At 45.4% G+C, this 27,628-nt stretch overlaps 1 protein-coding gene across 3 annotated transcripts in view; it reads left to right on the forward strand.

Moving 5' to 3' along the window:
• The window catches only part of ERI3 (ERI1 exoribonuclease family member 3), a 129,339-nt gene that overhangs the window by 18,663 nt on the left and 83,048 nt on the right, over positions 1-27,628 (forward strand). For all 3 annotated transcript variants that reach the window (XM_066555548.1, XM_066555550.1, XM_066555549.1), the window contains 3 exons: positions 5,041-5,157; positions 11,190-11,249; positions 13,418-13,509. In XM_066555548.1, coding sequence (XP_066411645.1) covers positions 5,041-5,157; positions 11,190-11,249; positions 13,418-13,509 — 269 coding nt within the window. The remainder of the gene's footprint in view (positions 1-5,040; positions 5,158-11,189; positions 11,250-13,417; positions 13,510-27,628) is intronic.

Below are 27,628 nucleotides of genomic sequence, written 5' to 3' on the forward strand. Positions count from 1 at the left end.
CGGCCAGGGCTGTGCAATAAATTTAACCCGCCATAAATTATTTAGGAGCAGCCCGTGGTGTAAATCAAAAACACGAGTGTTTGTTTAAGAAATAAGCTCCTTGTGCATAAAATGACTTTTTTTTTTCTTTAAAGAGGGGGGGGGAAACCATCCCTGAACAAAATGAGCTGGTGCTAAGCTCTGTCCCTCCACAGACACTCCCTTGCCTCTTCTGCCCTTACCTTTTTTGAAGGTGTAAACGGTTATTTTGGTAAGAAGTTTTATGCTTTTCCTTATCAGACAAAATCTGTTTCTCTCAACAGCCTCTGCTTGTTTTTATTGCATTTTGAACAGTCAGCTCTGATTTTTATGGGCATCTTTTATTCTTGTGTTTATTAAACTTCTTCACATGGGGTTAGAGTGAGGGATAAATTATTCTCTGGTAGTTTTTGAACTGAATAGGCCATACAGTCTTCCTCAAATATATAACTCTGTGTCCTGAAGCATGCCCTGTCCACTTTGTACATAGGCGTCTGGATTAAAAGGTTTTGAGAGCTGGGAAGCTCTTGCTGGGCACTTTGTTCTTTCTCTATAATGATAAGGAAAAAGGATAAGCAAAAAGATTGCTCTATGGGAATTAGGGTAATTTCAGGTGCTTTCTTCTCTGACTGGAAATTGTTTTGCAAGTATAGTCTTGTGCTTTCTTTATTAGCAAGAAGATCAAGACAGCTGAATTGATGCATCCCTCCTCTGGTGTTAAGGGAAAGGGAGTTTCATATAGGACAACTGGGTAAGGACGGGCTGGGTTTATAGCAGTGCTTTCACATGCCATTAAGAATTTTTCAAATCCCTCTTAGAAGAAAGTCCCTCGCCAGTGCACAGTTACCCTGCTGCTGCTCAACCCACTGGCTAGGGACAGCCAGGTTGCACAGGAGACTTCTACCTGGAACTTTTTTTTAAACCCTTGGTTTTTCAGAAGGACAAAAGTTCTGAGGAAGCTGTCACATAGATTTGCTTGGAGTACCTTGAAATAGTAAATGTAGGAGTGTTATAAAGAGAGTGGACCTGGTAATGGATCTGTATAAGCCTCTGGCTCTGTAGGTTCCTATTGTTACTGTGTTTGGGGGCACAGCTGAGGGGAGGGACAGGGTGCTGATGTTTTTTTCTTTAAGCGTGTTAATATTGATTTTAGAAGCTCTGTGTTCCAACAATATAAATGCAAATGCCTGTAATTGGGAGCCTTGTGCAGAATTTCTCAACAGAAAACATGTTCAACTTCTCTGACAATGAAAGGAAAATAAAAAGCCGCTTATTTATTGGTGGTGGTTTGAATCCTGGATTTCCTTTCAAGTTACTTTGCAGTGCTAAATAAAATACCTAATTGCAGTGCTCGCAAAATTCAAATGAGTACATTTGTTCTTCTGGTAGCTCGCGGCTATTTGCAGCCTCTGGACACCCTCAGCATTATTTTAGCACATCCATAACTCCTGGTTGTGCTATAAGGAAAAGCTTGTGGTGGGGGCAGAGGGAAAGCTTAGAAGCCCCAAATGCTGCTGGCACAAATCACTGCCAAAGTTGGAACATTTACTCAGTGTTGGAGTGGATATATGCGAGGATCTCAAGGTAACACTTAGGGATGATCAGGCTCTGATAGAAGAAAGGAAGTGTCAGTGAATCTCTGCCCTTAACTCCCTCATGCTGCTTTCTGCCACCTTTCCTGCCTGGGAAGAAGCAGTGAAGGTCCTTGAATGGTGGAGATGGAGCTGAGCATGTTGAGCTCACTGGGCTGCTGTGAAACATGAGAGAGCACCCGGCTGCCTTCCTGCATCACAGTCTCTTGGGGGGTTGTGTGTATGAGTGTCTAAGTGCTCACCGTTTCATAATAATTACTAATGAAATTCTAGATCTGTAATAACATTTCAGATATCTAAAACAAACCATATGCTTGTTAAAAAAAAAAAAGAGAGAGAGAGAAAAAAAGTGGAAACAGATCTACTTTAAGTCATAAATTCTTGGTAATAGAGGCCTCTTTTCTCCCCCCTTTCTGTTTATGTTTGATAGATATTTTTGTTTCTGCAAGAATGTCAACTCTTAATTTCATGATGTATCATGGGCTTAAGAAAATTGAATTTAATAAAGGCAAAAGATGAATGGCACCTTTAAAGGTCCCAACACTTGTCTTTATTAGCAGGACAAACTGCAGGGTCTCCAAACACTGCTTCTCTCCAAATGAAAGTTTAAATGAAAAGTACAGCAGTGTCACAGGTTAAATTTCATTGCAGGACTGGCTAACGTCGTTAGTGAGGAGTGGGGCTGATTTCATGGGGCTGGTATCTGTTGCCTTAGATACCAGTGGAGCAAACACTGCCAGAGACTGGAAAAATCTCCGCTATAGGAAGCGTGCAGATAAACAGCCTTTTGGGAAAGGTTCCTTCCCACTTGTTTCAAAAACTGACCCAGTAAGCCCAAGAGAGTGGCTGCACTTTTTCCTAAGATGTTTTAGCTGCCTCTGGGGTTCCACCCCTGCTCCTGGACATTCACTTCCCTAAGACCTACAGTAATTCTGGATATTGTTAAATTTTCCACATTTTTTAAGTATGGCTTTTTATTTCCTCCGTCTGTCTTAATCCGACCCTTCTGGAAGTGCTTTTTGCCTTTGGTTCTGGGAGGCAAGGACACCTTTGTGTATCAGATCAGCAGCAGGCTGTCTTTCAGTCTCACTTTGCATCCAGCCACTTGATGGCCCCTGAGGATGTTTGTGGTCCCTTAGGGTACATTCCAGCATTGCCACACAGCCCTGCTATGAAATCCAGCCGGTGTGTGTCCCTCTCTGGAAAGGGAAATGTTTGCCCTGCCTTGCCGTGAGCTTTCCTGCTTCCATGATCACCATCTGGGTGGGATGCAGGCCTAAGGGGCAGTGAGATGCCCCAGACCGATTTGAAAGATGGAATGGTATTATTCTGAGGTTAAGTCTGGCTCTATTATGGCAGCCTGTCTTTTGACTTCAAACTTTGCAGTCTGTTTTCCTTCTGAACAGAAGTTTGCTGCTTTCAGAGCCTGTCTGTGGTGGCCCTTTTGAGGGGAGGATCAGCTGTATCCAGCATTTCTTACTCTCTTGGGTTTCCATGGGTCCTCTTGGGTGGCTGAAGCTGGTGAGTTTGGCTGCACCACAACAGGCAAACTGGCTAATACTCAAGTGTCTGGCATGTGTCTTCTCCTTCCCTTGGAGCCCCTGGGCCAAGTTTGCTCTCTTTCCTGGGAAAACTTGGTGACTCCCAGTGGGGTAGTATGGCAGTAAGGAAGGATGTGCCCATCCATCCACTCTGCCTCATCCAGCACAGCATGCACAGGGAGTGGCACAGCAGACCGTGAGGAAATGCTTAAGCCATGCCTCCTGTGCAGCTTCCCTGCTCAATGTCTACACCTGGGCACTTCCACACTGTTTACACTTTATTTGATTTTTACATTTTTTTCTAACTTTCCATCTCAGCAGCACGTGCTCTCCATGTGCCCTGGTCTGGGCTGTGTCCCTGCTGCACTGGGGAGCTGCTCTGCTCTGTCTCTGGGCTCTGCCCACCATGAAAATTGGGTGTTTCTCCTGGCTATTTAAATTATCTGTTGTTTCCATTTACCCACCCAGCTTCTTGCCCTCCTGCTGCCTGGTGGGGTGGTGATGTCATCAGCTCATATGTGTAACCTCACGATAATTTCCGCCTGCAGGTCATGAGGGTTGCAACCATGCTCCAAAAAAAGTGTGTTAGTTCCTCTGCAGCGGCTGCATTTTTCACATGCTAATTTTACTCACAGGAGTTGGGGTTTTTTTCCCATTTTTTATTATTTCTTATTTGTCTCTTCCAGATGTTTTCAGGCAGTTTTTTTTTTCTTGTTGTTAAACTAATTCCATTCATGTTTTAAAAATTTATGAAAGCACTAATAAAAATGTCAAAGTGGTAAAAATGTTAGCTTTTGCTCTGCTTTGATTAAATTTTGCAAACTGTTTTTGAATATTAAAAAGCAATATTTTTTTTTATTCTCTCTCCCTCTCTCTGTTTTTCTCTAGAAGTGATTTGAGAGGCTTGTTGCATGGATATCACTCAGCAGGCTCATTTGCACTCCAGAACCTTGGTGCCATGGATCTCTATTAAATAACATAGACAAATTATTCTTTAAAGACACCAAACAAATTGTCACTTCTCCTCTTACATTAAACTAGAAGGAAGAAAGGGAATGGAGAAGGAGGGGGGTGAACACAAAGGATTTTATCGCTTTTATTCAGTGGATGGCTTTTTTAATTTCATGTATATTTTTTAATAATTGAGAAATCCATCGCAACTGGATTTGTTTAAACTTTTTATTAACAGGTTCATGTAAATTTTTGATTGCTGATTATTCAAATAATTGAACATTCTTCTGATGAAGGAACGTTTTTATTTCCCTATCAGCATAAATTGGCTACAAAGAGGAAAATGAAGCAGGGCTTGCTACTGTGCTGTATCCCATTGGGATGGATTTGGGGGGAGCTTTCAGCTCCTCTTCCTAGTCTGTTGGAGGAGGGCAGTCCTCCTCAGCCTCTCCAGAGAAGGAGGTGCTTCATGCAGTAGTCCCTGTTGTCTGTGTGATGGTGTCCTCTAAAAGGATGGTGGGCTGGAAAGTTTGAGACTGGTCTTGGGGAGGGCACAGCCCCTGCGATGTCCTTGCTAAACAGCTGTGAGCCCATTGTGAGTACAGCTTCATATTCTCTGGGTAGCACATGGGACTGGTGTGAGACCACCTTCCTTAGGTTCAGCCTAGGCAATGATGTGTGCAGCTGCAATGCTGAGCACAGAGACCTCCTTGCAGCCTGTCCCTGCTGCAATGAGCATCAGCACCATCCTCGTCTGTTCTGGTGGTGTTGGGTGTGCTCGGTACTGTGGTACCACCTTCCCACTTCTGCAGAGCTTTGTGTTGAGTTTATTTTTGTTTGGGACTATCTACCTTGCTACCTTGCTTGATGGGATCATTTCCATCTTTATTCCTTGTTTGTTTTAAATGAACAGCTGCTTTTCTTTTTGCCCTATTCAGGAAATCATCGAATTCCCTATCCTGAAGCTGAATGGCAGGACGATGGAGATCGAATCCACCTTTCACATGTATGTTCAGCCTGTGGTGCATCCCCAGCTTACGCCCTTCTGTACAGAGGTAAAGTGCAAAGGTTCCCTGGTGCTCCAAGAGTCTCTCTGGGAAGCAGGTTTCCATTGCACCAGGGACTCAGGTCACCTCTTCACGGTGCAGCTGCAAGGCAGTGTGTCATGCCAGCCTTGAGTTAATGAGAAAGAGAATCATTTTTTGTTATTGCAGTAATGTGTAAAGACATCAGTTTGGATTCATAAATAACTCTAGCTGTGATCTGCTAACTAAGATAATTGTATTTACAGCTAAAAAATGTCTCAATTGGGTGATCACCAAATAAACACACTTGTGTTAGCTGATGTTCAAAATTCTGTAACCTCTTTATGAGCTCTTGAAATTTTGCTGTTCTCCTCTGTGGTGGAGAAGGTCGAAGAGAGCATGGACTGAGGAAAGACAGTGCTGTGCAAATGTGTGGTTCAGAGGCACTGTTGGCCTACATGTTAGGATCTGGGGAGTCCTTCAGAGTGGTAGGATAATTCATGTTTGCATTTTTAAGACTTTCTTTTTGGTGTTGTAATTGCGGGCCACTTGAAATGATTGCTCTTTACTTGCTTACTCTCATTGCTGAGGACAGCTGCTTTTGAGCTATGGCTACCTTTCCTCAGATATGGAATGAAGGTGCTAAATGTGATCCCTGATGGTTCAGAGGAGTTGAGGAGCAGGGGTTTGGTTTTGTTGTTGATTTGGAGTGCTTTTTTGTTTTGGTTTTTTACTTAACTGAAAAAGTTATCTGTTTTTCCAAGTGTGTTTTTCCTCCTTGCCATAATCATCAAAAGAAACTTTAAGTTCCTTTTGCTTTGAGCTTTTTTTCCTGTCAGTCCAATGGTTCAATTTTGGCCAGCACAATCACTAAAATACTGACTGTGGGAATCAGTGTATTCAAGTTCTTCATTCTGTCCCCTGTCTTGTCATCAACACCATGGTGTGTTTTCCCCTACCTCTGTGGCTACAGGTTTAAGTCTGTGGAGGGCTTGTCCCACCTGTACTAGCCTGATGAAAAATGACTCCTCTGTGTTAGGTGGAGTCCCCTCCAGAACCAACCAGCCCCTTCCATATTTTCACGTTGTAAAAACAAATACTTATTTTTATTCTGCTGTAACTCCAAACCATGTGAAGGTATTTTATTTAAACTTAAAAAAAAAAGACTAAGCCCAGAAACATTATTCCCCAGAGAAGAGCTTTCAGAAACCTATAAATGTGTGAGAACAGAGGGTTATAATGGAAATGGTTTTGCAACCTTAATGCTAGAAGGCTGGGCAACTACTTTGGCTGTCCTTATCCCCATGAGACTTGCTGGACATATGCTTGTACAAATGTGATAAATCTCACAGCTTGCACCTGATCTTTGCTAAAGACGTTATCTTCGAGAGCTGAGCCCAAAATGTCGGCTTTGCAAGTCACCTAAATTTTGGAGAGAAGTTTTCTCATTAACTCCCACCAAAACTCCTTTTTCTGGAAATTTCTCTATTGCATCCCTTCCCCTGTTTCTAAAGCCTGCAGCTCTGTTCTTGCACAAGAGTCTGCATGACTTGCTTGGTGTGTGCTTGTGGTTCAGCTTTGAGCTGAATGGAGCCTCCAGCCTGCTGCAATGTAGGGACATTCAGAGATGATGACCTTGTGACCAACAGTCAGCCCATCTAGACCTCCTGCACTGCAATGATGGTTTCTTGGTTTTCTCTCGCTCTTGGAGGTCTGGACGAGGTGTTTGTGTCTCCTGTGTGGAGCCTTGAAGCAAGTGAAGCTGAGTGTGTCTGTGATGGCTGTGCTTTGCAGGATGGGCACAGGTGTCCCAGGTCAGCATTCTGCTACAGACTCTGCCATGAACCTCAGTCTGGTATCATGTCTAGAGTTGGGTGAAAATGGGCAGTACTGAGGCCAGCAGGCAAAATGACTGCAGAACCCCCACCTGTGGTACAAAAAGGCTGCACTACCAGGTTTGGCAAGTCCTCTGTTATTAACAGCATGGATTAGGAAGCTGGTTTTAATCCTAGCCTTAATGTCACTGGCTCCTGGTCACCCCACATGGTACCCCGTGCTACTTAGTGCCCAGCATGGCCCCTATCCTTCCTGGCTTGGCAGTCCCCTGACCTGTTGCAGATCCCCAAGAGTGGGATCGTGGCTGGAGGTGTGCTTGTTCCTGGGGCCCATGTATGGGGCTAAATTTGAAACCCTACCCTGAGAGCCACTGGTGAACCTTACTAAACAGTGGGGTGCTACTAGGTAGGTGCAGAGATCATCCCTGTGCCACTGGTGCAAGTTTTCTTGAGACCCCAGGGTCACAGCCAGGATATGCTCTTGCAGAGCTGCTGCCTGAACTGCTCCAGCACTTGTTATCGACTTTCTGCTGGTTTATGTTTTCTGAAAAATACTAATTTTGCTAAATGCCAGTAAAGGGCTTTGTCTAGGCACCTCTACTTAAAAAGGTTGAGATTTATTGGCCTCTTTGTCTACAAAGAAAGACCAGGCCTGATTATCAGATGGTACACCAGAGACAAGTGCTTAGGTAATCAGCAAGCTGTCTTGGAGTAGAAATACGATGATTTTCCAGATAAACTCTCTAGCAAAAGCACTGGTGTTGACATTACATGGGAGTCTGTCAGCAGCTGTGCTGCTGATTTCCCCTCTCCCCTCTGCCTTTGCTAAGCAGTAGAACTGCTTGGTGTAGACTCTGTGTGGAAGGGTTACTGGGGTTGCTTGACATTACTCCTTGGGTTTGGATTACCTCTTCCATCACTCTTCCTTCTTGAAGACAGCAGCACAGCATGGGAAGGGTACTTGGAAGAGTGGAGAGCTTGTTGTCTCCCTCAAGACATCTCTTTGCTTACCTTTTGGTGTGTCTGTGCTCTCCCCTGGCTACAGGTTGTTTCTCCAACTCCCCACATCAATGGCCAGGAGCTGTCTTCCAGTGCTGGCTCACTCTGAGACCTCGTCTCGTCCCCTTTCTCCAGACCTGCTTCTTTAAAACAGCAGGTCATGAACCTTGGTTATTGTGAGGGGAGAGCTGAATGCTTAGGTGGAGAAGTTGTTAAAAGCTGTTACTAGGTGCATAAAGCTCATCATGCCTTTTTGGAAGATGCAGATGATTTTTCTGGTGCCCAAGAAAGTTCTTGCCAGGAGCATAAGGAGAGGTTCCCTCTACATGCAAGGTGCTTGTACAGATCTTTTCACGATACTTGGCTCTCTTTTTATGACTAATTTTTATTGATTTTTTCCTGAAGGAATAAACAATAAAAATACAAAAAGATAAAGGCATTATAGCTTGCTTATGTTCCCAAGTACCTCATGCTGCTTGGGATAACCAGTGAAATTTTACAATTGTGCAGTTTTATGTTTTTATACTTTTTCAAAGCTGCAAGACCAGATAATGCTGCAGAGATCCAATGCACTAGGTTGGATATGGCAGATGGACATAACTGATAACAAAAAGTATCAGAAAGGATGAGAGAGTAGAAATCTGGTCCAGTTTGAGCACTCTGACCTGTATTGAAATGTACCTATGGAGCAGATACATTCCTTTGTATTCATGTGTGTGATTTCTGCAGCATGAATCTTGTGTGTGTATGTTTGGCAATGTGTCCTTGTACAGACAGGCTGGTGCTTTGCTAGCCTGGCAGGGAAGGACAGAAGGAGTTTTGGGCAAGAATAAGCAGTGACTCTTGGTGGCACCTCTGCATTTGCCTCCATATCCCTCTCTCCTCCTGATGGGAAATGTCTGGATGAGGCCATTATACCCTGTCCTTCCATGGCATCAGGGGTGCAGTGCTCCACAGATACAGTCCTGAGGGTGTCTGGAATGGTAGAAACCATTTGCATCAGTACTGGCTGAGATAGTGAAAGGTTGCCTGTCATCCTTAGCACAGAAAAGACTTGGACCTCTTGGAGCAGGTTCAGAGGGGGGCTATGAAGATGAGCAGAGGGATGAAACACCTCTCCTGTGAGGAAAGGCTGGGAGCTTTGGGGTTGTTCAGCTTGGAGAAGATAATACTCCTAAGAGACCTTATTGTGACCTTTTATTACTTAAGAGAGCCTATAAGATAGACTTTTCAGCTTGGCCCCATTGTGACAGGATGAGGAATAATGACTTTCAACTAGTCAACTAAGTATACAAAAGAAGATTTTTACATTGAGGGTGATGAAACAGTGGCACAGGGTTCCAGAGAGGTAACATTCAAGGTCAGCTTGGATGGGGCTGTGAGCAACCTGATCTAGTTGAAGATGTCCCTGCTCACTGTGAGGGACATTGGACTGGATGAACTTTAAAGGTCCCTTCCAAAACAAACTATTCTATGTTCCTTTCTGAACACACCTTTCAGTCACTTCCAGAGATTTGGGTTGAGCTGCTGTCTGAAAGGCAGAACCAGCACTTTGCAATAGGTGAGCTGTCCACCTCTGCCAGAAGAATACATGGAGAGAAAGATGGCAAGAAAAGCAAAAACCATGCCAGTGAGCTTTAAAAACTGCTCTAAAGAGCCATGCATTAGTTCCTCAGATCTATTTGCTTCTCAGAGTATGGAAGTCTGTAGGTAGCAGCTGTTAACACAATTAAAATAGAGATTAATATTAAAACAGTTTCTGAAACATAAAAGAGTGTCTATGTCCCTCCACTTTCCTAAAATTCCACTTCATAATGGCTTGATGAACTTGAGAAACACACCTAGAGGAACTCTGTTTTCTTAAAATTAAAATACTTTCCCTAAAAGGTATGTATTGCCATTTCATGGGAGTCACTATGAGAGAATAATCTTTCCACTTACAGTTTATTCGGTGAGTCAGGTATTTGGTATTCATTAAATGTAATTACAGTTTAATTGGAGTTTAATATAATTTCTTTTTCTGTCCTCCAAGTTCAGTGCTGTAAGCCAAGCAGCCAAAGAAACTGAGAGATAGAAACCATTTAGCTTCCTTCAGTTGCCACATACTTAATAAAGCAGAACCCTCTGGTTTGTGAGAGGACTTACGTTGTACAAGTAGGTTGAGCTGGTCTGTGTGGAAGAGTTACTCCTGGGTGATGGTGTGGCCATCAGTATCTCTCAACTGGATGCTATGGCTTCCAGAGGCATGGATGCTTCTAGGTTGTGCTTGACCTTTATTTTATGAAAACGTGTGAGATGTGTAGCTTCAGGAAAGTGCCATATGAAGTGAAATCCCATAGTGCACTTGTTTTAATAATGATGTTTTTAATTACTTGGGTGCATTGATGGCAAGCTACTGAACTCCAATATTCAATATGTTAAAAGACAGTTTTGTCAGTTGGAAGGGAGACAGAAAATTTATCTGTTTTCCATGTGCCTCAAGCTCTCCTGGGCAGACACAGGCAGAGGCCCCTGAGACTGCATCTTTTAATGCACGTGTTTAGCTTTGAACAGCTAAGCAGCCTAGGAGCAGTCAGTAGGGGTATCTGTTGGCAGGACCTCTTCTAAGGAACCTACTGGAAAACAGACTAGACAGGGCTCTGGAAGAAAGTGCTTTTCTCCAGATTTCATTCCATTATTTTAAATACAATTTTGAACTGCTGAGGAATGCTGTCATGGACTATGGGAACATGGACATGCTGTCTGCCCAGCTCAGGGGAGGATGACTGGGTCCACTCCAGGTCTCACTTGTCAATACTTCTCTGTTTGGTTCATCTGACACTGAAATTGTGGTGTCACTGTGACAGCAGAGGAATGTCCAGAGACCTTGGTAGTTACCACTGCCTGTGTACATCAAGGCAACACCAAAACTGCTGAAGGGGATGTTGAAAAAGGGCGTCATGCTGATGCATGACACTGCTCCCCAAATGGATCCTGCCATGCTGAGAATTTGCAGTTTTGTTGTGTGGGTAGGAGCCCCACTACATTTCTGTGTTTGGGATGGAGCTGTGCCCTTGCCTGTGACTGGGGAGCTACCAGGGTCACTCTGCTGTGGCTGGTTCCTCATCATCACCCCTGTGGGTCACAGGAGCATGTTTTGGTTGCAGAAAGATGGACAGGAGAGTAGACCTCTCTAACGATCTTTTGAGTGCTGCTCTGGTGACTGCTTTCTGTTTGTCTCTGTTTCAGCTGACTGGGATTATTCAAGGCATGGTGGATGGACAGCCAAGCCTCCAGCAAGTGCTTGAGGTAAGCAGAGTAACCTTTAGTTCTCAAACTCTGACCTCTGGTCTTGTAGTCCCCTCTTCATCTCTTTCCCTGCACCCTCCCCTTGCTGAGAATCGAACCGCGTAATTTGACTATGATTACAGCTTTATTAGAATAACATTTGCTGTCACACTGGTGACACACTGCTGAGATTATTGAACCATTGATCTGTCATCTCCAGCTGTTCATGTCAAGGGTGCTGACAAGATATCCAAACTCCTGCCAGTAGATAGGAGAAGAGGCGATTCTTTCTTGAGCCAGTTTTAAAGCACCAAGACATTGCTCAAGACCACTGCTCCTGGAGATTCTGCTTTCATTTCTTTTTCCACTCTCTCAGTACTTTATTAAATTATTTTTTCTACCTATTTAAATGCTCAATAGTACATGTAGTATAGAAAGAAAATACCTCTGAAATCTAATCTAAAGGATGTGTGAATGCAGATGCAGCCCTAATAATACCTTCTGCTTAATGTGGAATTCCTAGAGCATTTAAGGCTTAATTAGCTTGGAAGTGTTTCTCCATCAATAGCTTTTGTTGGTAGTCAGATAGGGAAGGAAACCTCCTCAAGCAGAGCCTACTTGGGCTGCAGGTTGGTGTTTGATGCGTCATCTCTGTCAGGATTTCCACTGCTGTGTAACCTAATTGTTCCTAATCAGAATAATTGCAACAATTGTTTATCTGAGGAAATCAAATTAAAGGTGTTAAAATCCTCCATGCAGACAGCATTTGATGGGCACTCACATCAGGGAGTTTAGAAAGGTTACCACTGCTGTCCCCAACTCCAGCCAGGCTCATGTGAGGCTGGCTGGGAGATCCTGTCAGCCAAAGGGAGTGTGGCTGAGAGGCTGGATGTTGCTTTTCTGGGGAGTTTTACTCCAGGAGATGTTGTACAGTCACAGGAAGAAGCATTGACCCCTGGCAGGAAAGGCTGTGTTGGTGACATGAGACTGAAGATGGTGCTCTGCAGAGGGGGCGTCACACATCCATGCAAACCCCCATGAGCATGTTTCCCCCAGGAGGGAGAGCCCTCTTTGCCTGGATGGGTGAATGTAGATTGCCACTGGAGTATTCCAGAAAATGGTTCATTCTGTGTCTATGGAAGCTTCTTAGAGTGTGGAAACACTTATGTAGAATTTTTTTTTATTTGGACAGAAAAGGTGTTCATACAGCAGCGTGTTTCTAGATTAAAATGAAATTCAGGTCAGGCGGCTTCTGAGGCATGCTGGTTTACTCAGGAGTGAAAGGTGTCAAGCAAGAGAAAAGAGGAGGGATTTCTGTTGCTCAAGCATTGAAAATGCTGCTAATGAGGTTGCATAATGACAGTTGATTTTGCCTGCCACTGCAAGATTTTGGGCACATCATCTGCTAGTTGTAGCTGGACTAAGTGTCTATGCAGGGCTTCTGTCTGTGCAGGGCTTCTAGTCTAGGTTAGTTCCTTAGTCCTTGAGGTGGATTGCATTCTCCAGGTTAACATGGCCCATTTTTTAAGAGGACCCAGAATGTCTTTCCCTGTGGGAAGCTGATCAGGAATAGTGGATCCTCTTTAAATCCACACTACCCCGAACAAGCACTTCTTCAGAATTGTAAGAAGGAAAGAGGGATCCAGCCTGGAGAGGAAGGCGACACCTGGCTTTGCTTGTTACTGCCACACAGTGCCTGTGTGTGCCCAGCCCTTCCATTTTTTTCCCCTTCCCATATCCCCCTGGTGCTATATGAATTAGTGTATGTGAGAAATGCTGTAGGGGAGGGATGCCATCTCAATATACCTGTCTTTTCTCCTCACTGGAGGGGACAAAAGTTATGTTTCCTATGAGCCTCTTTGGTACAAGGAGAGGAGAAATGCCAGGTAACAGCACAGTTGTATCGTCCCGTTAACGCTGCACAACTTTCATCCCTCCACAAGCAGAGCTGCTGCAGTGTCTGATAAGATCATCTCTCCTCTGGTTGCCTGATGTCTCCTATCAGAAATCTTCAAAGGTCCAAACGTGCTGTTGTTGAGATGGCAAGCAAAGAGAGAAGAGAGAGAGGGAGAGGTTGGATAAGATCACAATTTTCTTCTCTCTTGATTGCAAGCAGCTTATCTGAGTTTAACTCTTGTGGCTCGGCCTGTCTCTGCAAAACTCATCCTCTTTTCTTGCCTTCCTTTCAGAGGGTTGACGAGTGGATGGCAAAGGAAGGCCTCTTAGATCCCAGCGTCAAGTCGATTTTTGTGACCTGTGGAGACTGGGATTTGAAAGTGATGTGAGTATGGGAAGGGAGGGAGATTTTCCTGGGTTTTATTGCTCCATGCTTGCTTGTAGTGCATATGTCTTTGTCCTTGCAAGCCTCCAACTGTCCCTACTCGTTGTTTCTTAGGGAAATTGTTATTTGCCATGCATAATTGGGAGAGAAAAGTTGTTTCAGAAGAGAGGAGGGTGCTGGGCATGGTGCAAGATCACTGTCTAGGATATTCCCTATAGTAAGTGAAGCCTTTCATAACCCCAGGAAGAGTTTAAACTGGAGCTTTGTGATGTTTTGCCTTTTACCCAATATACTTTCCAAAGGAATGGATATTTCTAAGTGCATACGTGAATGATCAAGTGATGATCCTTACCTGACTTCCTGCATTTAAGGGTTTTTCTGTCATCTTGGCACAGTAATTCAATGTGAATCACAGAGTAGTCTTTGGAACAGAACACAAGCAGAAGAATAGAAGCCAGGTCTGGCATGCTTCAGTGGTGTTCTTATCGTTAAGGTCATCTTCATCAGCTGGGTGAATATCTGGCAAGTACCAGGTGGGGGCCTGCACTGGGATCTGCAAATGTTGGTGTATGTGCATGTTTTGTTAGAAAAATAGCTAGGCCACCACCTAAAAATGTTATTGTAAGAATGGAGCTAAATGTCCAAAAATTAAATTAGTTCAATCTCCAAAGTGTTTGCAGATCAGTGTCCTATAGAGCTGAATTCCTTTGGATTAGTATAATCTTGCTTCAGCTTTTCATTTCCCTGTGGTGCTGGATAAAGATTCCTGTTGTTATCACACCAGTAAAGCATGGGCTTGACACATCCCATCCTAAACTGACAGCCACAACTCGTTAGTAGTGTTACTTGGTTTTCACTGTGACATTGGTTTCCCCAAGCTGGAAGCCTAAATAAACTGCACATAGTCTAGGAGCAATCAGCACCAGTTCTTTCCTGACAAGTAGTCTTTGCAGAGTGGCAGCTCCTTGCCTTTTCTTTGTGTAATTAGTGAAACATGAAATATGGGGTCCAAAGCTCAGCACAAGCACTAGTGGTACTGAGAAATTGCCTCCAGACAGAGACAGAGGGGTGGTATTTGAATTTTTGAGTCAGAATCTCGGTCTTTGCTCAGGCTGTATCCAGAGCTCATAAATATAGCAAGTTCCTGTGTTAGTTGCTTAAATTAGGAGTGAGTTATTTTTCATTATATATCATGTTTAAGTGTCTGTTAGAGACCAGCACAGTTGCTGCGCTAAACTTCTGTTTCTCGTGTATTCTATTTTCTCTGTTCTTTACTCCTGTATTGCTGTTGTGAGTCCAATTTACCACTTTGTTGATGGTTGTGAGAAACAGTTATCTTTGCTCCAAGCCCATCTTTCCGTTGCTTTCACAGTGGGCTGACAAGATTCCCAGGTAATGACATCCTAACTTGGTGTTCATATGGAAAGAGCTACCTGGATGTGTTGGGTGGCTTTTTTTTTTTTTTTTTTTCTTCAGAGCTCTACAGCAGGCAAATAGATGTAAAGATGAGCCCCATTAGTGGTGGGCCATAGGGGCTGTGAGGTGAGCTGGCTCAGAGGGACATGCTGTTCTGGAGTGGAGATACACTATTCACCGTTTGCAGTGGTCTCTCGCATGGGTTGTCCCTCACTACTCAGCTGGAAAAGAAGACTCCACTCCTGGCCATGAGGTTGTTGAGAGTGGTTCATTTCTCCCTCTTCCTTTTAAATTTTTTTTTAAACCATTAACTTTAGAATTCAATCCTGAAGCGTCCTCAGGGCAAAGCAGAAAATGCATTCTGTGTTTCTAAGCACATGGATAGCAGGAGTCTGGCTGCAGCCGCCTGGTGAGTAGCACATCATGCTGCTCCATCGCCGATTGGGTGCTGCAGTGTGTGGCGTCACATCTGATTAGCACCATGCCAGTGGATGAGGCTGGAGTGAAGACTCCCTGCCAGCTCTGACTTGTCTCATTTCCCATTACTTTTATCCGTCACCACAAATGCCGAGTCTCCCTCCTGAACTAATTAAGTTTGCGTGTGTTTAGACACATTGCCAAATAGGGTTTAGCAAAGCAGAACTGAGCATCTCTTTTTAAAGAGAGAAAGCGGAGAGCTGAAACAAGGCTGCTCAGACAGGGAAGCAGAGCCTCAGAGATGTGGAACATCCATGAGGTATTCCAGGGAACCCTCCATGCTTCTCTACAAGACCTGTGGTGTAGCTGATGCCCTTTGCTACCACGTTGAGACCACATGCTGGTCACAAAAGGCAGCAGGAAGGGAGGTGGTGCTGTTTGTCCACTTTTGGAGGAGTGTTGTTGGAACATTGCATGGTAGAAACCTGGCTGGGTTCCAGAGGAATTGAGGACACTGAGGTGAGTGCAACACTTCCTGGCTTAAGGAGCCATCACTTGTAACAAGTTTACTCCTAACTCTGCTCTTTCTTTTCTCAGCTTCCTTAGTAATGACAGCTGCTTGCATAGCTGCAGTCCTCTTACCCAGATCTTGAGTGGTTTGGAGTTCCTGTCCTCCGTTGTCCTTAGCTTGGCTGGTAAACCATGCAGCTTTGTTCCTGGCTTCTCCAGCAGTGACCTGGGCATTTAGTTTGCCTTCTGTCTGCATGTGCTGTTCTAGAGCTGAGATGTGGTGTCTTCTGAACTGGTCTGTCTACTGTGAGGGCTTCTAGTAGGTGCCACTGGTAGGTGCCAGGGAGGCACAGTGGGATGAGCAAGCTGGATGTGGGGAAGTGGCTGTAACAAGGAGGAGGAATCTTCAAGCCTGTCAGTGTTGGATATAGAGATAAGGTAGGGAAATAGCCCTGCCTAAGCCAGAAGTTGCAATGTGTGTAGCTCAAACAAAAGCACCAGAGAAATGGTGATTGTCAGGGTACTGCTCTCTGCTGATGGTGTCTGGCGCTGCTGAGTCTGCAGGATTCAAGATGTAAACTCAGCTGCTAAAGGATCAGTAAAACCTCTGCTTGGCTCAGGGATCTTCAGGAAATGAGGCACTGTGTGGCTACAGACTTGATTGCTCTTGAACACTTGGAGCCTCCTTGGAAGACCACAGAACTGTGTGTCTGTCTTTCCTCAGACAACAGGGAGCACTAGTCTCAAGGAGCTGGGTGCCCAGAACACCAAGCATCTGAGAAGGGCTTATGCAGGTTTAGCATGAGCAAAGGTCCTTGGCCTTGCTACCAAAGGCTTTGTCATGGGTGTGGTCATCAGAAGTGCACCTGTTGGAGGGATTTGGTTGCTTCTGGAGAGAGTCCATTGTGTGAGAGGGCTCCTAAACGAAGCGCTGATCCTCTACTGGCTGTGCTTGGATCAACCTGCTTTCAGTTCTTGGTGTGTGTGTGAATCAGGCTGGTGTTGGGGAGACAGCAGCTCTCCTGCCAGCCCTCCCCTTCCCTCTTGTTAAGATGCAATTTCTTTAATGAGGAAAACCTCTTGAGTAGGAACATCACCTTTCTTGAAGGCTTGTCCTGACAAGGCAGTTCAAGCCGACAGAGTCGCATATCAACTTCAGCAAATATCAGTCACTCATTACAGAGACTCTGCTCCCCCCCATCCCCCAGCAACACCCCTCATTCCCAGACAAGGGAATGAATCACACTTCTGCTCTTGAATACATCATGACAAGTCATGGTTCTAATGAGAGAGGGCCATTCATTCTGGGTGGAAAGTTCCCTGTGTCGACTCAGAAATGTTATTAATTAAAGAGAGCTACCTGAAGCAAAAGATGAAAGGAGCACCAGACCTGCCAAGCTAAAATATGAGTGGGGATACAGCCTCGTTAGACACATGGTCCTCAGGCCTCTGCATGCTCAGTGGGAGGATTCCTTTAGCCTGTTGCAAGGAGCTATAGTCCAAGTTTAACAGCTCCAGGGATGGATTCAAATGCCTGATGTCGTCTGCTTTAGTACTTGGACCTCATTCTGCACCTAAGTTGGAACTGACACTAGTCATTAAGCAAATAGCATTGATGTGGCATTGGGTGGTGAGGGTAATGTGCCTTTGAAGGGCTGAGGGAGCTGCTGACTGCAGGAGACGGGTTTAGTGGAAAAGAGGGTACTTAGTATCTGCCACAGTTGAGCCCTTGTAATATAAGCTCTTTAGTGTAGTTTATCTGCTGAAATGTCAAATTGCTTTCCCCTGTGTGTGGAACCAGTTTGTGGGCTCTTAAACACAATGTGAATTAATCTTGGCAACAAAAGAGGTATTTTTACCATGCGTTCATAGATACAGAGTTGAAGTACGGGTGAGGTTAAGTGAGATGCCTGTGGCTGTGCAGGCAGGCAGAGGCAGAGCTGAAGTCTTATGTCCCAAGTCTCAGACCTGCACCATAATGTCAGAAGCATCAGTTAATCCTTCTCCTTCCAGTTTTGGGTTGTTCTGTAAATGCACTGAGCATAGCCAAAAGTACATGTAGGCTTTGGTCTATATAACTCTGACATGAAGATGCTTTAACTGCACTTACTGTGGCTGATCAGAACATGCTAATTTATTTCTTCACAGGAAACTACTGCTCAGAAGTTTTTTATTTTCTTAAATAAGTGTTAAAAGGCAAGTACTCTCTAATATAGTGATAAAACATAGTGAAGTGTCTTGAAATGTTTATAGCCCTTGGTGCTCTTCCTAGGTTGGATATTAGTAAATTCTGAGCAGTAAATTATACCATTGCTTAATTTTGTCCTACTGTTTTAATTCTTTCTTGCAAGTTACACAGACTGGGAGGATGCTTGTCTTCTCTGACCAGCTCCAAATGTGGCAGTGGGTTGCTCTTTCCTGGCTTCTGTCCTGGACATTTTTGAGATCAGAATAAGGTCATGCATGGAAAAGAATTGTTGGTGTTAGTGTCCTTTGTACATGTTGTTCTTTATCCCAGGACCAGGAGGGAGTTGGTAGCCTCTATCTCAGAGAGAAATTGCAGATGGCCACTGACTGGAGTGAGTGGGAACGCTTGGGTAGTCATGAGGAAGGGCAGGAGAAGGTGTGGGGTGGGCTAGCTGTGTGGCAGCAGGGCAAGAGGTATATTCAGAGTTGAGAGTAACAAGAAAGATCTGGTAACTGAAAGATAATGTAGTCACCTGCATTTAAAGTAATAAAACAATTCCTTTCCAACTAAGATCTTTAGATTAGCTTGGTGGTGCTTTTTTAGTGGGGATCATTTTGCTGAACAAGCCTATGCTGTATCTCTTCACATGGTTACATTGGCTGAACAAAGAGTGTGGTGTGAACTACAGTGAAGGGATGGGACTGAATATCCAGGGTCAGGAACCTTTTGAGTCAGCTTTGCTGATGGAGTTGTTCATGTAATTACATCCTAAAGTGCTTTGCCAGAGCTAAGCAAGGGAGCCTTGTGAGCACTTACAGGGAATAGCACTGACCCCATTCACTTCTGTGACCCTGCAGTCCAGCTTTTTGTTTTTAAAGAAAATGATATCACTTATGCAAAAAAAAAAAAATTTGGATTTTAAGATTCCCCCTCTGTACACTCTTATTTAAAATGAATATACCAGACTTGACTTTTGTTATCCTTATGCACCAGTTACCCTGGCTGACTCCTGTTCTTGTCTTTATTTGAAATCATTGGTTGCTTGGGCTTCTGCAAGTTACTTTGTCCTAGATGTCTGGGAATGTCTTTGGGTTAAGCTTTGGACATTAAATCTTTGCATAGGGATCATCATGCAATGGACTGTCACCTTCAGGTCTGTTCCTTATCTGGCACATGATAGCAAAGACATTTGTTGTATTAGGGCTGTAGTGGCTACAGATTTACTGAGCTGTGATGCCTGGTGCACTCTGGGGAGCAGGACTCTTCTACCTGGGAATTAAGACCAAAGAAGTTGGAAGCAGCGTGAAAAGAGCCTGAAGAAATTTACAAATAAATTTGCAGTCTAGGGGAGAATGAGACAGGCATTGCATCATGTACTTTATTTCCAGCACTGAACCTTTGGGATGGAGTAATAAGTGGAGAAGGTAGATTTTCTACCCCTGGGTAACTTAACTCAAGCTGTTTGAAAATAGTCACACTGAACTGGATGTAAATCAATGGTCTCAATGTCATCTGCTCACAGAGTAGGGAACCATAATGCCCTCTGCACCAGGAATCACTAGGGTGAATTCTGTGTCCAGGATTTTAGTGAATTCAGGCAAAATGGTTTCAAAATCAATGGATCTATAATGGGTATTTGGTAAATCGGTACCTAGCCTCTGTCTATATGAGAGCTCTCTAATAGCAGTTCAGGATTGTGGTGATTCTGTGCCTTGGGGAATTGAAAAGCTGGTTGGCTTGGGACTGCAGAGGACAATCACTGGAGGGCTGTTTGCTGTCTGAATTTTGTTGCTTGTGGCATGTGTGAAAAACAGGATTAACTCCACAAAGTGTTTGTTTTCTCTTAGAATAGCGTAATTTTTCTAGTGTTTCATGCTGGGTCTGAAATGTCAGCTGCCTTCCTTTGGATCCCAGCTTTTCTTACTTTGCACCTGAAGCAAAGCAGTTGTGTGTTGGCACCAGTGCTGCCCTCTCAGTGGCTTGGCTGGGAGAGATGTGCTTATGGCTTCTTTGCCTAGAGAGCTCTGCTTGAAGAATACTGCCAGCCTGGGAGCAGCATGCTTCTTCTTTCACTTGCTCTGCTGTGTGAGTCTATAGCTTTCTTGAAAATGTTTTATTTTGTTGGGATGTTTGTTTCCTATTGGGAGCCATTTTCCTGGATGGGTTCAGTCCCTTTCCTCCTGAAGCTCCTGGCTGGCAAAGACCTACTGGGCCATCTTGAGGTCATCCCTGGTATTTTCCCTCCAGCATATTCTCATGTGCCTTGTCCAGTGACAAGGAGTGGATGACGAGGTGTGTGCAGGACTTGGGAGGACACTGGAGCTGCAGACTAACTTTTTGAGCTGGCACCCCAAAGGCAGTGTCACATGCTCAGACATTGATGTGGACCAGGTGTTAGCAATGATGTGAGGCATATGGAGGTGGTAGTAGAATAAAGCAAAACAGAGAAGCCTGTGGGAAGATGACAGAGGAAGCAGGTTGATGTCCTGGCAGGGTTGTGTCCGGGAAGCTCATACCGCCCAGGGCTTCATCCTGCCTTGGTCCTACCAGCTTTGCCTGTCTTGGAGCAAGGATTTCTCCTCTTCTCTGCCTGGCACCCTGGGACACCCTTCATTTTTCCTCTGTAGTTGCCTCTTGGTAATCTCTAATTTCCTTGCTCCAGTTTTTCCATGTGCATCTTGAACCAGGTCTCAGTGCTGACTGTTGGCCAGCATGCCCAAGGTGCCTGGGCACCAGCTGAGTTCAGATCCTCATCCCTGCCTGGAGTCACATCTGTCCCTGCAAACCGGGTGCATGGAGTAGGCTGGTGGGAGGTTGCCAAGACCTCTCCTCCAGCTCACAGTGCTCCCAGCTCTGAAGAACTTTTACATTTTATGGACCATTTAGGTTCCCAATGGTGATCCTAATTCTTCACAGCATGTATATTCCATTTCTTGGTTATTAAAGGGACCCCTGAAAAGGAGCTGTCCTCTGAGTCAGAGCTCTTCCATGCAGTTAATTGCAGGAAGGTTTTCCTTAGACTGTGAGGCTTAATATTTCCAAACTCTCCCTATGCTAAGAGGGTGAATTAGTACCCAGGTTTCCCCACGGCTGCAGAGACTGACCCTTGTGCACCATCAGTAAACAGGCATAGGAATAACACAGGCTGGGAGTAGTTCAGACTTGGAAATGCTCTGGAGGAACTCCGCTTGATTTCTGCACAAAGCTCAAGAGTGCTTTAAAGGTTGTCTGGCCAGGTGTCTCAGTCTTTCATCTCTATATCCTTATTTCGTGTGACACTTCAGGTGCCAAAGTAGCCTCCATTCCTTGGGGGCCCAAGCAAGCACCATGTTTACTGGGAAAGGAGTGATTACCTTGGACTTACTGACAGGTCAGCCAAAGGTTGGATGGATGGATGGATGGATGGATGGATGGATGGATGGACTGGAGGTGATTCAAGCAGGGAAGTTCTTTGTCAAGTCACTCTGCTGTGTATGAGAAAACAGAGGCAGCAAGCCATTAGACTGTGTATTTCAGGTTTGAGGAAGCTGCTGAGGTCCTCTGGCATTGTGAAATGCCAAGTGAAATATTACTGCCATGTGGAGCACAGCAGTGTGTTGGAATTAATGAGTCTGGTGTAGGAAGAGCACATGTGAACAGTCTGGAGGGTTAATGTGTGAGGATGATAGACTTAGGCAGGGGTTTGTCATCAGGATTGCTGTGTTTGGGAAGCACGTTCTAATGGCAAGACCACATAAAAAGAAATTGGGACTTGCAAGGAGAGCACTAAAAGTCATCAATTGCCAAAGTTGTTTTGCGTTTGCTGCAGGCCTGAAGCAAATTGCTGGCTTAAGGGGCTCTAAGCACCTGGGTCTTGCACTGGATTTACAGGTAAGGTGAAATTGAGAAGGTGCTTAGTAATTAATTCCTCTTCCTGTGACCAGGATGGGAGATGGTTCTGACTTGCCACTTCTCCTCAGAAGTTACTTCAGAAGCTGGTAAGGGCTCTGGTTGTGAAACCCAGGAAGCAAAGAGGATCCCTGGGTGTCTGACAATTGCTTTTCTCTGTTGGTTCTTTCTTGCAGGCAGCCTCGGGCTGCCTGTCTCTTTGTTAAGAGAGTGACAGCAATGTGACACCGTGAAAATAATTACTAACAAATCACGGTGGTGACTGCAAACAGCTCTCTGTCTTCAGAGGCATGTCAGGGAGCATTAGAGCAGGGCCGTGGGAGCAGCAGAGCGGCTAGGGGCTCTTTCTGTGCTCTAGGCTGAGGGAAGATCTTCGGAGACCTTTGGCGCCTGCCACCCCCACATCATTCCTTCCTCGTTGGCTCTTTCTTTCCTCCCTTCCCTGCCTTTGCCATCAATAATTAAGCCCATTAATTGCACAGTGAGTTTAGAAAAGCTGCTAATTGTAAGACAGGGCTTCTGCCTTCCCTGGATTCAGCAACCAGACAAAGAACAATGAAAAAAATTCTGGAGAGCTATCATGGGCAGAAGCACATCCAAGCTGTGTTTTCCATCTTGCAGCTCTCATGTGTTGCCCTGGGCAGTAATGTTTATTAGCAGTGTGCCCCTAGGAATTCATGGGCTGCTGGTACAGTTGGAGAATGGCCCATGTCCTTGTCCTCAGGAACCTTCAGTCTCGGTGAATTTGAGATAAGTTTGTATTTGTGCAGAGCATCACAGCAAATGTGCAGTTACCTGGCATGTCCAGCAAAAAAAGTGAGCAGAAGAATGAGGATGTTCCAAGATACAGTAGAGATGGTGCCATTCAGTGTGACTGAAGCTGCAGGTGAAGACAATCCTTCAGGGAATAAGGAGTGAACAGGTCACGTGTGAGGAAGGTGGCTGGTACCAAATAGAGCATCTGGGGGAGTTTCTGCAGGGATGAGCCCCTGTGGCTGTGTTGGAGTGGGGACCCTTCTGCAGGTCTGCACAGAGTCTGAGGGAAGATCCCTCTAAAGCCTCTCATTATATTGATATAAAGCTCCCTCCAAAGGGTGGGTCTAGGAGACATACTGATAGGAAACTGGAAGGCAGCTGCTGGCTGAAGTGTCCTTCAGCAGCATTGATAATCAAACCCCTGGGCAAGCTTTGAGAGGGAGCTCACAGCCTCCCCTCCCCTCCTTGTTCCTGGTGGTTTTTCATGCGCCAGTTTGAGAACAGGCCGTGCCGTTTGGCAGGGCTGTAAGGGGAGGCAGGAGGTGCAGATGGGAGCCTGCTCCCAGGTGCCTGCTCTACTGTGCAGTCCTCATTCCCATTCCCTTAGTTACTAAAGTGATTTTCCTGACTGTCACATCTGTAAATAATGTTGCTGGCGTATCTAGCAGGATGCAGAGTGGCGATGGATGGGGGAGGGCTGGCGCTGAGGGTGGCCGTAACAGCCCCTCTCCCCAGCTCATACAATATTTATGCAGGGCTGGGAGTCGGCGGCACTGACCTCTGGGTCGTGCTGTTAAACAGCTCCCGCAGCCCCTGCATCCTAATTGCTGCACTTGTCCTTTGCTCTGGAGGATTCGCTGCTCCTTCTCTCCGGCGAAGCAAATACTAATGGCAGCTTGTGCTTGGAGGTGGGAGCAGTCTCTTCCCCACAAGGAAAACACAAACTTGTTTTGTGTTTTTCTGTGCCTGTGTAATTTACACAGAAACCTGTGCTCAGACCCTGTTACCCAGCATGCCGGTCTCCCCAGTGCTGACAGCATGAGAGCCCATGAAGCTGCTGTGCGTGCAGTTTTGGGTTGTGTATCATCACAGGGCATAGGAAGGCAGTTTACCCCATCCCACTGGCTCCTATTAGGATTTCTCTCTTCCCTTTAATGGGGAGTGGGAAGAAGAAGCAATCTCAGAAGTCAGTCGAGAGAATAGAACTGGGTGATGTGGTGCCAGAAGAAGACAAAAGATGATGCCAGGAAAGAAGAGGGGTTCAAAAAGAGTCACAAAACAGAATGGCATATTTTCTTGTAGATAAATGGTCTACTTCAGTGAGTGGAAAGAGAGGTCATGCAGGAGGCTGGACACTCCCTCTGTGGATGAGGGGCTCTTCCCCATGCAAGTGGGGCTGAAGGTGGAGACAGACGTGGCAGACAGGTTTTCAGCTGATTCGAGTGATTCAAGAAAGCACAAAAGACAAAACTTTTGGTTACTAGAGCTACCATGGCTTTCCCCCATGCTTTCTGGCTAGGCTCAGTCCTGCTTGGGGTTTCATATCAGGTGTCTGCAAGTCCAGTGACCTGACTGACCACCCACGTCCCTTATCCTGCCTTGCTGGGTTAGCAGGTCCCCACTTTGACTGGAAAAGTGCTGTTTAGACTGGAGACTAATGGCCTTTAAGTGACGTGATTGTATTATGTTAAGCGTCTATAGGCTTTACCATTAGGCACTAAACAGTTTATGACTCATAGCAGAGAAGCCCTTGTCCTGAAGAGTTTATTTGCTAAATGGTCTGGACAGACCAGGCTTGGGAGAGGCAAGGTTTCCTCCTGCCTGTCAGAGAGCAGATCTAAGGAGGGCCTGGCACAGGACATGTCTTCTTAGTTTAGAGGAGCACCTTGGCTCTAGGTCTTGTGTGTTCAGGTTTCCTGGGGAGAAATACTTCTGCAATGGGATTTGTACAGTGGGAGGAGAATAATATTTAATTTTAACTTAGTTTTTCTGCATGTTTTGGTTTTAAGGGGGCTTAGACACTATGGGTACATCCATTTCATCAGATATATTCCCTTACTCAGTGCATAATTACAGTGTTCTGCAGCAGGAGTCTGAATGCTCCCTCTTAAAGCAGCTGGTCTGCAGAGAACCAGGTGATTACTACATTAGTGTCTGTGTGAAAGGCTTGTTAACAGACTGTATAGACAGAGAAAGGACACATGCTATGTGTAATCAGGGTCTGCTGGAGCATGATTCACAGAATAATTTAAATAGAGATTTCTAATCCAGCCACCTGTTCAAAGTAGAGCTAACTTCAAACTTAGATTGGGTTGCTCTGGGTCTTCTGCAGATAAGTTTGAATGTCTCCAGGGGAGGAGATTTTGCCACCAATCTGTTCCAGAGCTTTATTACCTGCATGGTGAAGAGTTTTTCCTGATGACAAATTGGACATTCACCTGCTGCAGCCTGTGGTCGTGATGCATGACTTTCACTGAGAACGCAGTATGCAATTTTGTACACTTCTCTTCATAAGATGCTGTATAATGTCATGTTTAGTAAGCGGACAGACTCTCACACCAAGGTTGTGTGTAAAAATCTGTTTGTAGGGGTTTTTCATAAGGTCAGGTTCCCAAGGCTGGGGAGGTAACCTCAGCCTTGGAGACTTTGCAGTTTCTCTTTTCTTGGGAGCAGTGTCATGCATTTCTGATGTCAAAGGGAAGTCCACCTAGTTGTTCTCCATGTCTGGAAGGGATGGTGAGAGCATTTGCTCTACTGCTCCACCAATCTGCAGTAGTGCAAATCTTCCTCCTGCTGCACTTCTAATCTCTGCTGAACCCTAGAGCCAGCAAGCTCTGGTTTCCTGCATGGTAATTAAGTACTTATTTAAAAATCAAGAAGCTCAGTTCTGATCCTACTATCCCTGTCTGTTTACAAACTCCAGGTAGAGTTACTCTAGATTTACTCCCACATTCCTAGCAGCGGAATCAGGCCCAGTAAATAGAGCTATGAATCTTTTTAAGAGAAGCTGTTAAGAAGTAGCACATAGATTTATTGTAGCATCATGTGTGTGCAATTGTTGATGAACATCTTCTGTTGGAGGCTGAATACCTGCTGTGTTACAGCCTTGCTTTTAATGTTGAGATAGCATCTCTGCCAGCATCTTGCTGATGCACAGACAGATACTCATAAAAGGGCCAGATCTCACTTGGTGTTAAATGCCTTCATGTTTCATTAAGGTTGATGGCAGTGGAAGGCACACAGTGCTTTGCAGGACGAGCAAGTCACAATGAGCCACTTGCCCTATGTGCTTTTTGTGGCAGAATTATGTCCCTAGTGTATACATTGCTCTGGCTGCAAAAGGCTGACGCCCTTTTCCATTCACTGGCTAGTGGCTTGGAAAGCAAGAGTCTTGAGGTTCTCTCAAATTTCTTAGTACCCAGGAAAAATTTAGAGAATAGGGATCACACTTAGCCTATGATGGGTGTTCAGATATTTCAGCCAATGCTGCTATGAGTCTCGAGTGTTAAGGCTTGCAGTTTGCCTTTTAGGCTTCCTAGGCAGGATTTTGTCTGGTAGAGGGAGAATGCAGGTCTGTCCAGAATTGGCATCACAGAAAAAGAAAAGATCTGGAAGTGCCAGGTACTAGCCTTGCTGCTTAGCTTGTGTTTTTGGCCTCATTTCACTAATCCAATTAAAGGTTGATGGGAAAAGATAACGCACACTCCAGTGAAGGGGTTTGTGTGGCAACTGCTTTCCTTCCTGGGCATCTGGAGTGGCCTAAGTGATGTTGTGCATCACCACACCTCCTCAGGCCCTGCCGACCCACTGGTGTCTCCATGTGCCATGGTGTGTGCTCTTCTCCTGCATTGTGTCTCTCTTATTACTAATGGAGCATGGATGCATTTTAGCTGCTGGTCAGCCCTCATTAATATCCAGAGATGACAGGTTGACATTTGTAAAGAAGACTTGCATTGACCTTCATGTTGTGCATCGGTGCGGTTGTCGTACAGTGCCCTGTGCTGGATGCTTCTCCCTGTGCTGCCTCGGGAATGCATTTGTGTTAGCAAAGGGACCGACTGCTCTGTAACCCTTTGCTGCTGTCAGGAGTGCAGGCAGTGGCTGGATGTCTCTGCATCCCTCTGCCCATTCCAGGACTGGTTGCTGTAGAGCCTCCATCCATCCATCCCAGTGAACAGGACTGGAGGGTGTTGGGGTTGCGCTTGTGGCTCCTTGTGGAGCTTTCTTATTTGGGAACTGGGACCTTAATGGAACACAGCTTTATAGCAATAGCAATGACCCGTCTTCTTCCTTTTCCTGGCTCTTGTCTGGGGAAGCAGTAGAAGAAAAGGCTGTGCTGCCCAGGCATCCTGAGTGCTGTCAGTTGCCTGTCTCTCCCCGAGCCCACGCCATCCTGGCTTGAGGACTGCTGCAACCTGCTCGACAATGACATTTATTAACAGAGGGGGCTTTGAAAAAAGGCAGACTGCTCCTGCACAGGCTTCTCACTGTAACTCTGTCTCCTCTCACCAGCCCGTCTGAGGCAATGGCTGCTGGTGTTGAAATTCATTAGTGTTACCTGACAGGCGATGGAGGCTTGCTCCGTCTGTTCCCACTTCCCTGCTCTCATGTCCCTGCTTCATGCACACTGATATTTAAAGCTGATGTGTGGCTCATAGGCTTGTTGCACTGTGACAGGTCTGGGGGTGGTTGAGAGAACTGAGAGGGTGGAAGGAAAGCAAAGAGGGAGGGAGATGGGACCTGTCTCAGGGTTTCTGTGAAAGCCCAGGGCTTTTCAGACCCTCTCCAGATGTACTGTCTTTCCACAGCTACTGCTTGTGAATTTTAAGAGCAGCCAGGCAGGTGTGGCTTGTCTGATGGGGGGGCAGAGAGAGATGGCACTGTGTGTTCTTGGTGAGGGCTTATCTGGTGGAAAGCAAGAGCAGGTGGGTTCCTCTGGCCTCT

This window comes from Molothrus aeneus, chromosome 9 (genome assembly GCF_037042795.1).
Source record: "Molothrus aeneus isolate 106 chromosome 9, BPBGC_Maene_1.0, whole genome shotgun sequence".
In the NCBI taxonomy this organism is placed as follows: Eukaryota; Metazoa; Chordata; class Aves; order Passeriformes; family Icteridae; genus Molothrus; species Molothrus aeneus.